A 15,282-nucleotide genomic window follows, 5' to 3' on the forward strand; every position below is an offset into this window, starting at 1 on the left:
ACTACAAAGCGAAAATTCCATCGTGCTGATTTTGATCAATCGATTGTAGAAAGACTACACTGGTAACTCACTCGGTGTCAGATCCCGCGCTGAATTGAAGCGAAAGCAACGAAAGATCTTCGACGGACACCTGAGGAGCTTGGAGTTCAGATCCAGATTCGATCATGGAGGCTTCGCAAGGCGGCGGCGAGAGGGACAAGTCGAGCCAGTCCTCCTCGTCCCCGATCACCGTCGTCTCGAGCTTCTGGAAAGGTTCGATTCAACTCTCATTTTTTCGCGTTTGCGTTGAGCACATTCGCGAATCTTTCGGACGTCGAGCACATTTTTGAAGTCCTGCGACATGATGCGTCCCGTGATGGGCGCGGAATCCCTGCTAATTAATGCGCGCCGCGCGAGGAGCTTGTGTGCTGATTGTGGAATCTTATCTTTAGTTGTTAGTGTCGAAAATCATGTCAACTGCTCGTCGTATTGGCTGTGGATTAACGTAGCTTGTCTGTATGTTGTTTCCTTCTTGCGGTGTCGAATTTGAGCTTACAATGCTTCAGTTTGCAATCAGCCGTACTCATCAGAGAAAATCGCATAAAGTGGGGTAGTCAGTTCTTCAGTGGTCGAATTAATGCTTCTATAGTTGTCAATGGTGTGATGTTGAACTGAGTGAGTTTGATTGAAATACCGTAGTTCAACAGTTACCGGAACAAACCGTGATCTGGGCTTCTTCATTACGTACTTTCCCGCTTCCGCCTAATAACTTATGTGAAAATGCAATTGCTGATTCTTAATGGCACTGTTTTAAAGTTGCTTTTTGACAAGCTAAGCTTTATATAGGAATGATCGCATTTTGTTTTGTGTATTGCTGTTTTTGATTCAATCAAGCTATAATATTGACTTCCTCCCCCCCCCCCCCCCCTTTTTTCCTGTTTGTAGAATTTGATCTAGAGAAGGAGAAGATCTTATTGGATGAGCAAGGGCTGAGGATTGCCGAGAATCAAGAGAACAGTCAGAAGAATCGACGCAAGCTTGCAGAGAGCACTAGAGGTATATCACTTGAACTTGTAAATGTGCAAGACCAAATGTTCTTGAGTTCTTCTAATTTAATTAGTTGTAAGGAAGAGAAGTAGATTCTTTCTTTTTTTGTCAAAACGAAGTAGATTCTTCTAATCTAGCAGATTCTGTAGTGACGGATAGAGGAATTTTATTCTTCTTCTTCTTCTTCTTCTTTTGGTATTTGGGGCGGGAGGAAGGGGGTGGTTTGTAGGTCACAGTTCGCTTATGCATTTTTCGGTAAATCACTAGTCCTGATGATGATTTTCCTTGCTCCAGACTTCAAGAAAGCTTCTCCAGAGGACAAGCTAAATTTGTTCAACTCCTTACTCAAGGGATATCAAGAAGAAGTCGATAATCTTACCAAAAGAGCCAAATTTGGAGAAAATGCTTTTCTTAACATTTACCAAAAACTATATGAGGCTCCAGATCCTTATCCTGCTCTTGCTTCAGTTACTGTAAGTGCCAGCTTCATTATTTGTCATACGGTGCCCCATTGGATTGGTGGCTACATTCATATGCATCTGTCACTCTGATAATGAATGAGTGGTATCTTTTCTCACTTAGATATCTATATAGGCATAACTGTCTCATGTAGGATCAAACACCCATATTTACATTCCGTTATCCTAAACTGTACTCTTCTGAAATTGGGGAAAGCATTTTCTGTGTCCGATAAATGTAGATACCACCAGATATGTTTATATCATTGCTGGAGTGGCATTGAGACTTATTTTGTGTAGTTCTTTCTGGGTTCTACTCATTTGTCTTCTGAGGAGTTTTGCCCTATCTGCGTGCAGGAACAAGACTTGAAATTGTCAGAATTAGAAGCCGAGAATAGGAAGATGAAAGTTGAGCTTGAGGAGTTCCGGACGGAAGCTGCTCATTTAAAGAATCAACAAGCGACAATTAGAAGACTTGAAGAGCGTAATCGCCAGTTAGAGCTGCAGGTTTAAAAATTGTTAATTATTCGTGATAAGTTATTTTTGTGCTATGTGCTGTAGTATGCCTACTTAACTACTTAGGACAGTTTTGGTCTGCTCCCTTTTAAGCTTTGGTTACCTTTATTCACTAAAAGTGTCTAAGTTTGGAACTTGCTCTCTTACAATTCAGTTATAGACTCAGACAAGCAAGCCTTATTTGTTGTTGCCAATTGATGGCTAATGTGTATACAGATGGAGGAAAAAGTGAAGGAAATTGTGGAATTTAACAAACGCAACTTGGCTGAGGAGAATCACAAAACCCTTGAAGTCTTAAAGGAAAGGTATTGTCTTCTCCTCAACGTGACAAATACATCATTTAACTTAATTACTGATTAGAAGAGTGTCAACCAACTGGGGTTAAGTTCCTTTTTCAGTTTCGGTATGTTCTTATATCAAAATATTGTTGTTCTCTCCCAAATGCATGCAGCCATCCTCAGTTTCTGATATTTCTGCAGGGAGCAATTACTGCAAGATCAACTGAGACAAGCCAGAGAAAGTGCTTCCAACATACAAAAGTTGCACGATCTTGCACAGAGCCAATTGTTTGAACTCCGTGCTCAATCAGGTATTCTGCTTGACTGGAGAAACTAGATTTGGCATTCCTTCTCTGATGATGAGATTATTTGATTCATAGAGATACTTAAGACTACAGACATCCAATTATCCTGTTCTTATTGCTACTCTTCTTCCCGTTTTGGCCGGCATCATATAAAATAATTTCAGATGAAGATCAAGCATCAAAGCAGTCAGAGGTCACTCTTTTGATGGATGAAGTTGAAAGGGCCCAAACACGGCTTCTTAGTCTTGAAAGGGAAAAGGTGCTCTTCCATGCCTGTAGCACAATCAGTTTCCTTACTTATGGGCGATTTCCTTGCATATTTCTCTTTGTTTGGTTGGCTAGTAGGATTCAGTTCATGAGGTCTTTTTGCCTAGTTAAATTATGCATTGACTATTCTGTCTCTCCACAATTATGTTTATTTGCCCCTTGTTCTCCTGGATAATTTTCTATACATTTTTACTAGATAGTTCACATGTCAGTACCATCGTAATTAGCTTTTTTCTGTCTCATTTAGTAAATTAATGAATTCACAACAGGCTGTTTGTGAACTTTATACGCTCTTTCGGAAAGGAGGGGAGAAGGGAAATGAAAGTGAATGTTGGATATGGGGGGAATTCCATCTTTTTTATTCCCTTCTTCTCACAAAAATTTTAGATTTTCCTCTATTTTCTACACACTTTCAACACCCCCCTCCCCCTCTCCTCTCTCCTCTTCCTTTTCCCTTCCCTTCCTTTCCCAAACAGAAATTCATCTGATAAGGCAATTCCCTTCCCTTCCTTTCCCAAACAGAAATTCATCTGATAAGGCAATTCCCTTCCCTTCCTTTCCCAAACAGAAATTCATCTGATAAGGCAAGGAAGGCTGGAACCTAGCTTTCTATCATAGATGTCTGACAGTTAAGATTATACATCTGGCTGTTTATTTTCTTGTTGATCATTTAATTGCGATACGCACATACGTATTTGTTAGAATAGGAGCGAAATGAGGTTTATGATCTTGAAGTTTCCATAATGCCTTTAACATGGCATGTGCTCTGGTGAAGTGGACATGTTGGTATAAGATTTTGCAAGGTGATGTATAGTTTCTGCATTATGCTATATTCTTGATGCACAAGTGAAGTCTTCGTTTGTTCGTAGTGTTTCCTGTGAGAATATGCAATATTCAAACTTCAGAGAAAATTAGAAAGTTGCATATTGATTCTCTTGCGTACATCTTTGATCATTGCAGGAACTTTTACGGTCTCAAGTTCAATCAGCACATGATGAGCCTGGAGCTAAGAAAAGGTGAGCTACAGAGGATGGAAGTGAGAGGAAAATACTTCATCTGTGTGTTACAACCAACTTCATGCTAAAATAATTGATTTTCAAAAAGGGTTTGTGGGATGTAATTAACTTTTGGAAATCCGACCTCCTTTTTTAATTAACTGCACTTGGGTACATTTAAACATGAATCTATGTGAAATAGCTTATAGAATTGTATATAAGTATGGATATCTCTTGGCTATTCCTGTGTATGTGTAAGGTCTTGAAGCATAGTAAGTAATATTGAGTACTCTCTCTATCGTGATCTCTAAAACAGAACATGGTCAGGGAATTCTTTGCTAGTGTTTAGCTTGTCTAGTGGAAGGACTTTACAGCTGAACTTCGAGGCTGCTTGACAAGGATTTGGAATAAACTTGTAGTTGTGAATTTTCACCTTAGAAAGTCTGTTTTACAATATAGATTCTCTTAAACTCAAACGCATCAGATGATATATTTTTTCCTAAAATTGTCATTAGTTCATCAATCAGAACGATTTACTTGTGTGGCATCTTTCGAGTTTCAACATGTAATGGCTTGTCAAATAATTTGCAGTGACAGTTTGGACTCAACCAGTATCCTTGAGAATTCTTTGAGTGCCAAAGAGAGGATTATTTCCGAGCTGAATATGGAACTTCACAATATCGAGACCACTTTGTCTGCTGAGCGTGAACAGTACATGAATGAGATTAAGAAATTGAATGCAGCTCTAATTGAAAAGGTATATCAGTCTGCTATTTTCTCTCCCTCGTATAGAAGTTTCTGCAGATAATCTTAAGGGCCAGCGTAGAAGTGTCCTTGAATGCCATCGTTCCAGTTTAGATTAATTTAACTGTCAAATCATGTGCTGCAAGACCATTGCTCTGTTACACGAGGACCTGAGCATTTTCTACCCCCTTACAGTAACATGAGAGAGAGATTAGCATTCTTGATGCGATGATATTCTTGATATTTTTCTTTGAGAGAGCCTCCTCCATTGTTGACTAATTGCCTGTGCTAACAATGACAAGCATGTCTCCAAATGCTTTTACCCATTTGCAGTACTGATTGATCTGCTATCTATTTCTCCTTTAAATGCAAGCAGGATCAAGCTCTTGAGGAGATGAAGAAAGAGCTTAAAGCCAGGCCAACAGCAAAGTTGGTTGATGATTTGCGCAAAAAAGTGAAGATTTTACAGGTATATGCATTGTACATGATATGATGACTGTTCATGTCGAAAGATAGCTTCGTCTAATTGTCAGTATGAGGAAGAAATTAATTTTGAAAATTTTTTGGAGTATCTGACATGGCAAGTTGTTGCAGCTCCTAGGAGCATTTGCTGTTATTCAAAGGTCATAGCAAAAACGCATGATTTAGTTTTACAATAACCCCATGAGTTTTTTTGTCCGCATATTCGGGTCATGTAGGGAATAAGCATCTGAATAGTTTTTCCTCCTCCAATAATTAACTGGATCCATCTAAACCTATTCCCAAGAATATTGCATCCAAAACTAGAAGGGACAATCCTTGTCTTTTGCTTAGCTAAAAAGGAAGACAAAAATTTTCTATCCTGGTTATCACATAAGTTATTAAGAAGTGTGCAATTTTTGTTTCGGTGTTTCAATTTGTTGATGAGATTAATTGAGCAATCCATTTTGAGGTCATGCATCTTTTAAACGACTTTGTGTCGTGCTCCATTTTTGTCATCGTTTCTTCAACATAAACATCTTGTATATGTGGCTCGAGAACAACCTATTGCGGATTCATACTCCCGTCGGCTATTTGTGGTTCTATGCCAAGCCTTTTTCCATCTTGAGGACTACTGAGTATTTTGGTTACTTTGCAATGCTGATACTGTCTTGGTTTCATTCCCCTTATTGCAATTTAGGCAGTGGGTTATAATTCAATTGAGGCTGAGGATTGGGAAGTAGCTACTAGCGGGGAAGAGATGAGCAAAATGGAGTCTCTTCTTCTTGACAAGAACAAGAAGATGGAACATGAGCTTACCCAGTTAAAGGTATTTTTACTCCTTGTCTCGGGTTTCCACCATTTCCATGAAATTTTCGCATGGAAGGTGATAAATTTTATTTGTTAGGACATGCTCTAACTTGTTATCTACAGATACTTGTTATTTTTAGTTATTTTTTTGGAAAAGTATGCTAATTTTGAATTCTTCCTTCTAATATTATGTGGAATAGTAGAAGGTTGTTAAAACCCAATCTTTCAAAAATTGTTTTGCCTTATAACAATTTGCTTGCTCATGACACTTTGATCAGGTCAAACTTTTGGAGAGAACGTCTTTGCTAGAAGCTGCTGAAAGCAAGGTCGGAGAACTTGCAGCAAAGGTTAATGAGCAACAGAAATTAATCCAGAAGTTGGAGGATGATATTTTGAAGGTTGCATCAACTAACTTGGGAAACTCACAAACTGATATATGCCTTTCAATTTCACTAATGAAGTTTTTTTCCCCATGCAGGGTTATAGTTCCAGAGATCGTAAGGGCTCTTTATTTAATGATTGGGATCTTTCAGAGGCAGGTGCAAGTCTGCAATCTGAGGTACCTCTCCTATTTGCACTTCCAAGCGTTTCGATGAATTTCCATCTGTTGTCAAGTTTCAGGGCGTAGACCAAATTTGTCATCTGCATTGTTTTTAAAATGTTTGTCCACCCTGCTGCATATCAAATTAGGTTGCTGCTCTTGTGCATTGCATACTGTATAAACGATTAAGGAAGAGTGCTATACAAATTTCCAAGTTGGACCTTAGTAGTTAATAAGACTCTCCCTAACCTGTTCTTGCTAACCCATACACATGACTTGATCAATAGGTCAGCTGGGCCAACTATGGCTATTTAGCAATGAGATGACTTTTCCTGGGTTAGCCTGATCATGTTGTCAAGTGTCTATTTCCCGTAAAGCACGACCTTGAAGAAATCTATCTAATGGACAACCATGGAGCCTGAGGACACTCACACTTCGTCTTTTGCCACTTCTACTCCATGTTGGGTGTACTATCTTGGTGCAGATTCTAGCCCTAATTCACAAAAAAACTTAGGTGCAGATTCTAACCTCAGTTCAAAATAAACCTGTTCCACCATCTTCATCTACAGAAAAGTTAAATATTCTCACTGATAGTACTTTATCAGATTGTGGGGATCTCTAGTTCATAATATATTCTTGAAATTCTTGTTTTTTTTGTGCAGCAGGGTGCCGAACGCATTTCCCCAGATCAGGAACAAAGCTCAATGCTAAAGGTGATCATCAATCAGAGAGACCGATTTAGAGCGCGATTGCGAGAGACAGAAGAGGTACTTCCACCTACATAGATTCAGCACTTTCCGCCATTTCTGTGTGATGTAATTTCCGTCTATTTTAGACCAGTAATGTGGGGGTTGAGGCTTAGTGGAATGTCAAACTGCTGTGTCAGGAAATAAGGCAGTTGAAGGAGAAGATAAGCATGCTAACAGTGGAACTGGAAAAGACAAAAGCTGATAATGTCAAACTCTATGGGAAGATCCGATATGTCCAAGATTACAATCTTGAGAAAGTGGTTTCTAGAGGATCAAAGAAGGTGGGACCCTGCAGCTCTGTCAGTTACCTTCATCTTACGGTTGATTGTTCTTTTTTATCTGAGAATTTATTCTTAATAAAACCCGCAGCATTCTGAAGATCTTGAAAGTGGTTTCAGCTCAGATGTTGAATCCAAGTATAAGAAGATATATGAGGATGACATCAACCCATTTGCAGCATTTTCAAAAAAGGTTTTTCTCGAGCTGTTCTTATTATTATTGCTCGCATTCATCAGGCCTTCAGTAGGACTCAATGTGATCTGGTTACATAATATCTTCCTTTAGCAACCAATGGCTGATTTATGGTTCTTGCAGTTGTTTGCTCGTAATTTCATCCGTCATTTTCCAGCGATCCTACTCTTCCTTTTTGAGAAAAGCATGAAACTTAAAAAAAAGGGAATTGAGTAAAGAAGTTGAAAATGGAGGTTGATAAACTATTTTTCTTGTAATCTTGTGGGGATTGAGGGGAAACAGAAGGGACGGGAATGAAAGGAAAATTTAAATTGGAAAGGGAAACTGCGGTTTTGTCCTTCGAGTATTTGTAAAATTTCCATTTTGAAGGTTAAAAGTAAAACTACTCACCAATTGGACATGTAGGTTTTATTCGTACTGGTTTCTAATGTGGAACCATAGAAGGAATTCAATCACTACTAATTGGTCTCTTTCTTCTCCTCTCCAATTTGAGAGATCATGTTTTGTGGGCCCTAGTTAAGATTTCCTTTCCTTCTCTCATAATGTTCTTTCTTCTTATAGACAATGGAAAATTGCATTTCATCTTCCCCTGTTGATCACCTTTCTGTTCTCCCAAACAAGGCATAAAGACCATCTTGTACTTAGCACTCCCCAAGAGATGAATGTGCCATAATGATTCTCCATTGCAAGTCTCCCTGAATGATGAATGAAGTCCATGCACATAATCCTATTAATGTTAAGGTTAGAATTTGGATGATAATTTGGAAAGTAAGAGAGAGAAAGCTTAAACAAAAAAGCCGGGCCCTCATTTCGCAAGAAAAGAATGACCATGAGTGGGCTCTAGATCTAGGGAGCCAGCATCCTATCAGGCAATTCTTTTCTTCATCTATGTGTTTATTGCTACTATTGTCTTATAAAAATGATAATCGAAATGGAGACTATCTAATGCAACAAAGTTTTGGTGTGAGCAGGAGAGGGATCAAAGATACAAAGAATTGGGTTTCAGGGATAGAATCACTCTTAGCAGTGGACGATTCCTTCTGGGAAACAAGTATGTTTTCACGGCTCTGTTTTCAACATCCCTGTCATGGCATTGCTTTTTTGTTGTTTCCTTTTCCGATCTTGGCAGGGCTGTACTAAAGAAAAAGTCGGCGTTGCAGGTATGCCCGAACTTTTGCTTTCTTCTACACTATTGGGTTGCATGCTCTGGTGTTCATTTGCCTCTACCGGATGTCCGCTTTGAGCCATCTCAGGTAACTATCATCCTACTACTTTGTTCCGAAGGTTTAATAATTCCATCTTTACTGACTCGAGATATCCTCCATGCAGCAATGGCCCTGAAAAAACTCTAACTGGAGACAAAATTCAGAACCTCCCCCATGCACTTTAGTCCCCATTTACGTTCACCGTCACTAGGTTTGTTCCTTCTTCCAGTGGGTCGGGAGTAAACTGAAAATTTTTCCATACCTGGTGTACATAACAGGAAACGCGGCACCTCTTCGATTTTTTCCCCCCTTTAAAGTTCTGTTGTTTTGCTTCACTTTGGTTATCTGGAGATGTAATTATATTCGAGCGATTAACCTGAGGCATAGCAGATGTGGACAATTGCAGAGGAAAATGAATCGAAGGGAAAAAAGAGAAACCTCTCTCTCTCTCTCTCTCTCTCTCTCTCTGTGACGAAGGAGGGATGTAAAAAATGATGGAACGGTAGGAGCGTTGAGTTTAGTTGTTGCAGTATGGATATCGCAATTTGATCGCAAAAACGCTTATGTTTATCGAAGAGATAATCGCATGAGTTTAGTTATAGCATTAGTTTCTGAATTTTATTTCAAAGTGCAATGTCGTCCTTCTTTAACTTTAATTTGTTCAGTGCGATTCATGAACCTTTGATAAATATTCAAAAAGTTTAAACTAGTCCTTGAATTATACATAAATATTCAATATTATCCTTTCATGAATTCAAGTGCAGGAATAATGTCAGAAATAAGTTGAACATGTATTAAAAGTTTACGGATTATATTTAACAAATTAAAAGTTTGTGGATGATAATTGCATACCAGGCTAAAGTATAAAGATTTTATTGAACAAATTAAAAATTCACAAATAACATTATACATTTGATAAAAATTGATAGGTCATTTGCGTTATTTTCTCTTTGGTGAAGTCTATTCTCTTGAACCTAGTCCTAGAGTTGTATTGATGTGCGCCTTATTCATTAGAGAAACATAGGGTGCATTTGGTCCGCTGAGTATTTTTATCTAATAGAGTAAGGTTAGACAGGATAAGGATAAATATCTGATACCTCGTTGTTCTCTCTCCTTGAATGCCTCTAGCCCTTGTCTTTGACTCACATTTTTTTATTTGTTGAATAGATTTTTACCGGATAGCTGCAGACGCCATATTAGGTCATCAACCCACCCCCCACGACAAAAATCGAATAGGATAAACGGAGTCCGACTTATATCCGACCCACTAAACACGACCGTACTATTTTTTCTTTTTTTTTTGAAACGGTGATACTGGTTAACGAGGTAGTTTCTTGTTGATCTTCTAGATTTATTGATATGCCGTACGCCAAAACCTGGAAAAAAATACTAAAAAGTCATAAATCTATTATAATTGTTCTAATTCAGTCCTAAACAATTTTTTTTTGCTAATTCGGCCTTAAACTTTTTGCATTTGTGTTGATTAAGTCCATCGGACTAATTTTAATTGAAAATTGCTGACATTGCATGACCGGCGTTAATGTTGATAATTTTTAATAATATTTTAATATTTTTCGAATTATATATATTTTAATATTATGAATATTTTTTTTTCCTATATTGTTTTTCCTTTTCTTTTCTTTTGATTAGGAACGCCGGACTGGCAAGAGACAATCGGACCGGCAAGAGGCCGCCGACGACCTCCCCCAGCAATTAGGCTTGCCGGCCTCTAGGGGAGGGCTCGCGACCCTCACCCGGTGGCAGGAAGTGATCGGTACGAGGTTGGTGGCCAACGGCCTCTTGCCGACCCTAACCTAAAAGTAAGATAGGAGAAAAATTATTAAAATAACAATTGTAAATTTTGAAAAAAATATGAATATATATGTTAAAAAATTATCCACGTTAATGCTTTATTGGTACAATTACAATAAATTTATGACATTTTTGGTAATTTTCCATCACAACCTTATAGCACTTGGCTAAACTATTATTCGTCAATTATATATTTTCAATACGTATGCTTTTATTATGAGATATAAGAGGGTTTCTTGTGTTAATGTACAATTGATAAGTTATTCTTCTAAATATAAATACTATCTACTATGAGCTAAACTCAAATTACCGCTAAATGGAGGTTCTTTTCTCTTGATTACCTGAGCTTGACTCTGCATTTCTGTCCTTCATTTCAAGTCTTCACGTTTTCTGATGGTTGCTATTGGCTTTATAACCTTGAAAAGTTTATTTAACTCTGCATCCACGTTCAACCAAAATGAGAGGACCTATAATTCCTTAAAACGCATCAAATTTATCTCGAATTCTAATTTCGGTTAAAACTCTTTTTTATCCCTTAAAAATATAAAATTTAGTTTGGATCGCAATTTAAGTTAGAAACATTTTATCTCATAAAAAAAGTATCAGCTTTCAATCAGCATTCAAATGCAAAAATTGGTATTTTACATCTACTAATAAATTCACACTATTTTCTGATTTGAAACGCTTAAATTTTCCACAAAATGCAAATTTATAAATATTTCTAATAATATTAGAAGCTTGAATAGTATTGGAATCTGGGCAGGAGACCAAAGTAAATATTTTTTGTTTTTCATTAAATTGGAACAAAAAGAGCTCGAGCAAAAATTAAGATATAGAATTTGTAATAACCTATGGATCATGCTTTTTGTTATTAATGTAAGCACTAGGTAATAATGTCATTGTTTTGTCACTAAACTTAAATTAATGAAAAGATAACATTGGATACTTTCATATAATTCATGAAATAGTTTAAACATGTACCAAAAGTTCAAATATCACATTAAACAAATAAAATATTGGGGGATGATATAACATATTGAGCTAAAGTTGAAGGATCATATTGAATAAATTAAAAGTTTTAAGGATCACATTGCATATTGAGTCAAAGTTTATGGACCATTTGTGTAATTTCCCCTTAATGTAACCGAGCATTGCCAAAATTCAGACAAAACAAAAGCAAAACATTGCCAAAAGATGAAAACATTTAGAGAAAATTCCAAATAAGTAAATGATGTGCTATCATTTACTCAAATTAAAGCTTAAAATGTCCTTATTATTTCAAAGAAGGACATGACCAAAACCTTTTTCGTCATTTACTTTTTTTTCTTTTCTTTTTGTCCATTTCTTTTGCGCCGACCATTGTTGAGGGTTGCGGCCACCCAAGCCCTTGTCCACTACAAGTGAGGCAACCGTCGAGGGCCGGCAACCCGTCGAGATCGGTATGGTTGGACAAAGGTGAAAAGGAAGAAAAAAATTAAAAAAATGATGAAAATACCTTTAATCATGCCTTTTTGTAAAATAATAAGATATTTTTAAGCTTTTTATTTAAAATAATATGCATTTCAAACCTTTATTTAAAAAATAATAACGCTTAATGGTTTTATTTGAAAATTTTCCCAAATATTAATTCCCCACAGATTTTCCCTCTCTTCGTCTTCGTTCACCGCCGTCGCCATCGCCATCACGTCCGTGTTAGGGTTTTTCACCCTGCAACTCCTCCTGCAATAACCCTGGGAGTTCCCGATTCGCGATCGGAATTATGAGGGTCGGAGCCATCGCTTCGTCCGTCTCCGCCCTCCGTTTCCCGATCCGCCACCGCCTCTTCCTCTCCTCAAATCACTCTCATCTCGCTGGTTCGCTGCCTCTCCGCCGCGCACGTTGCCCAAGCGGTCGGAGAACGATGTCAGAGCAGTTCTCTTCGCCGTTTTCTTCTTCTTCAGCACCGATTGCGTCATTGGGCCGGCCCGTCGATGGTGATATCGAAGCCAAGAAGCCTCCGCAGCAGCATCCCTGGCTCATCGTCGGCCTCGGAAATCCCGGCAAGAGGTACAGCGGGACTCGCCACAATGTGCGTCCTCCCTCCCTCTCTCTCTCCCCCCTCTTCCGTGCGTATGTGAGAGAAAATCTCTGCCAATGTGAACCATGTGATGTGTAAAAACGAACTTCATTTCAGGTGGGTTTTGAGTTTGTAGACACGATAGCTGAAGCCGAAGGGATATCCATGAGCAGTGTTTCTTTCAAAGCCCTCTTTGGAAAAGGTCTTGCTTGCCATCCTCTTTTCTGTTTGGAACGTCCTGGTCCACGGGCCTGACTTCTCGGGGCGAAATTCTAGTAGAATGATTGTGCTATGTCACGCCTATTTGAGAGCTTAATATTACTCACAGAGTACGTTGCATCCAATTGTGACACTCATTTTCCAAGTTTTGAGGTTTATATAGAAAGGAGGGATGCAGGACCAAGCTATGGTTTTACCAATCTACATAGATGACTGCTTGTAATTGTTTTAACAACGATAAGTTTAGACCTGTTGTGGATCAAATCGACTTAGCTCAGTGTTCATAATCAGTAAGCAAACGGTATGTCAGTGGACTTTGTTCGATCGAGAGTGGCGAAATTAAAAGAGTTTTGCTGCCATGTAGCATTCAACACCACAAAAGTGAACCCCGAGTCTAATTAATGTAGGTTGTGTTCCTTTAATTGGATATCTAAATTGGAATTAAGGTTGTCTGGATTCCAATCCTGGAGCTCCGGTGGTTCAAGTATTGTAAAAGGCTGCTTCTAGTTATGAGTCTCCGTTCTCGTCTCCGTCAAACGATAGGATGATTTGTAATTGTTCAGTTTGCGTGCATACATACAAAAAAAAAAGCATCTTTCCCTGTAGATTTGCTTCATCAATCATACTCCTGATGGAATTGATTTGGTTTGCAGGTTTCATAGGAAATGTCCCAGTCATGCTTGCCAAACCACAAACATTTATGAATGCCAGTGGCGAGTCTGTAAGCAATCCCTTAAGGACTTGTATCTTGTTGACAGTGTCAGTTCTTTGTTCATATGTATAATTTTGGCTGATAAGTGGACCACTTTTTGTAGGTAGGACCTATCGCTTCATATTATAAGATCCCATTGAAGCAAGTACTGGTGGTAAAATCTTGTCACTAAGTCGAACTTTGCAGCAGTGCTTGAAATTTCTGATTCTATGATGTTTATCTTCAATGTTTACTTCTGCAGGTTTTTGACGACTTGGACTTGCCCTTTGCAAAACTACGCTTGTTGCCAAAGGGTGGACATGGCGGACATAATGGGTAACTGAACCTCATTCTGCAATCCTTTTTCCTTTCACTCCTCCCACAATTTGCGAACATCATATCATCTATAACTTGAGAGAGGCATAATTGATATTCAAGGCACCTGTGCCAATGTAGATTTCAGGAATATTCACTGATGCCTTACTACTTCCTATGCTATATCTGGCAGACCTGATATTTGATGGAACTTCTAGTGCTAACAATTTTTCTCACATAGGTTTTACATAAGTTGTTATGTTCTTCCATAGATAGCAGACGACTAAATGATTGAATTATTTCCTTCCGTACGTATTACAGATTTTCAATTTGGTTTTATAGGATGAGAAGCGTGATTAATCATCTAAAAGGGAGCCGTGATTTTCCTCGATTAAGAATAGGTGGGTTCCAAAGCACTATAAGACAAGTTCATGCCTGTTTTGTGTTTTAACCACCATGTGTCAATAGGCATTGGGCGGCCACCTGGTAAAATGGACCCGGTGAACTTTGTTATGCGACCTTTCAATAAACAGGAGCGTGAGGAGGTATGTAGAAGTATTTTCTTGTGAAGCTACAGTGGAGGTTACTGTGACATGTGTTCTGATTGTTTGCTTCCAAATCTTCCAGTTGGACTATACATTTCAACAAGGACTAGCGGCTATGCGGATCCTTCTGCTGGAAGGATTTGATAAGAGTGCAACATTTGTCAACAGCAACAAATCATTGGAACAACTTAGTTGAAAAGTTACTTTCTTTTTCCAGACAGGAACTCTGCTGTAGCCACTTTCAGATACTTTGCTCCATAACGCCATTTAGTCGGGCAGCCAGAAGAGGCTTGTCGGGTAAAAGCTGGTTCAGACGAATTGATGCAACGAAGAACATCTTCTTTTCTAAGTTGCTTCACTGATTATTTGCGCCTTGGTTCATAATTTAATCAAAATGTACTTTGGTTGTCTTTTTTCCAAATCAGAGCTGAAATCGAAAAGTTCTTATAGGCTTTTGCAAGTTGGCTCGGCTTCCAGATCCTGTCCTTTTTGGTTTTTGTTTTGGGTCAACCCCAAACGCCCGAATCCCCTGCGGGGGCGATATATTACAAGGGAAAAACTAGACTTCCTTCGACGGTAGTATGTGGGTGAATTGATTCTTCCGTGTCTAATCGAGTTTTTTTCTCCCCTTGACGATTGGGAAAAGGTGGGAATGGGGTGATCATTGTCGGTGATCCCTCTTGGTCGTGAATTAAGGGGGTTTTAAATCAAGGGTATATCAACCTGTGATAAATTTATCTTCATTAGTTTACCTTCCATTTCACAGTTAAATTCCTAAGTTAGATGACGCGTAACAATTGACGGGTGTATCGGTTTGGAA

The 15,282-nt window shown here is 38.5% G+C and overlaps 2 protein-coding genes and 1 long non-coding RNA gene across 5 annotated transcripts in view; 2 read left to right on the forward strand and 1 right to left on the reverse strand.

Moving 5' to 3' along the window:
* Nucleotides 1-9,204, forward strand: LOC115744391 (protein CASP). 2 transcript variants are annotated; one of them, XM_030679576.2, is made up of 19 exons: nucleotides 1-252; nucleotides 925-1,035; nucleotides 1,321-1,499; nucleotides 1,842-1,991; nucleotides 2,217-2,305; nucleotides 2,480-2,589; nucleotides 2,748-2,842; nucleotides 3,811-3,866; nucleotides 4,437-4,602; nucleotides 4,966-5,058; nucleotides 5,749-5,877; nucleotides 6,137-6,256; nucleotides 6,337-6,417; nucleotides 7,062-7,166; nucleotides 7,286-7,429; nucleotides 7,518-7,619; nucleotides 8,591-8,670; nucleotides 8,780-8,872; nucleotides 8,949-9,204. In XM_030679576.2, the coding sequence occupies exons 1-19, from the start codon at nucleotides 165-167 to the stop codon at nucleotides 9,007-9,009; spliced, it is 2,052 nt and encodes a 683-aa protein (XP_030535436.1). In that variant the 5' UTR covers nucleotides 1-164; the 3' UTR covers nucleotides 9,010-9,204. The 2 variants fall into 2 exon arrangements, with proteins under 2 accessions (XP_030535436.1, XP_030535446.1); XM_030679586.2 differs by having other exon boundaries at nucleotides 7,065-7,166.
* Nucleotides 5,376-15,282, reverse strand: part of LOC125315348 — a 19,427-nt gene continuing 9,520 nt past the window's right edge. Inside the window, exons 2-3 of the long non-coding RNA XR_007198569.1 lie at nucleotides 5,580-5,587; nucleotides 5,376-5,386 (exon numbers count right to left, since the gene is read on the reverse strand). This is a non-coding gene — a long non-coding RNA (uncharacterized LOC125315348). The remainder of the gene's footprint in view (nucleotides 5,387-5,579; nucleotides 5,588-15,282) is intronic.
* On the forward strand, nucleotides 12,259-14,922 carry LOC115744430 (peptidyl-tRNA hydrolase, mitochondrial). 2 transcript variants are annotated; one of them, XM_030679612.2, is made up of 8 exons: nucleotides 12,259-12,704; nucleotides 12,810-12,894; nucleotides 13,565-13,632; nucleotides 13,727-13,777; nucleotides 13,865-13,938; nucleotides 14,260-14,318; nucleotides 14,386-14,462; nucleotides 14,545-14,922. In XM_030679612.2, the coding sequence occupies exons 1-8, from the start codon at nucleotides 12,396-12,398 to the stop codon at nucleotides 14,656-14,658; spliced, it is 837 nt and encodes a 278-aa protein (XP_030535472.1). In that variant the 5' UTR covers nucleotides 12,259-12,395; the 3' UTR covers nucleotides 14,659-14,922. The 2 variants fall into 2 exon arrangements, with proteins under 2 accessions (XP_030535472.1, XP_030535480.1); XM_030679620.2 differs by lacking the exon at nucleotides 12,810-12,894 and having other exon boundaries at nucleotides 12,259-12,682; nucleotides 13,565-13,628.

The sequence above is a fragment of the Rhodamnia argentea genome, chromosome 6 (assembly GCF_020921035.1).
Source record: "Rhodamnia argentea isolate NSW1041297 chromosome 6, ASM2092103v1, whole genome shotgun sequence".
NCBI lineage: Eukaryota > Viridiplantae > Streptophyta > Magnoliopsida > Myrtales > Myrtaceae > Rhodamnia > Rhodamnia argentea.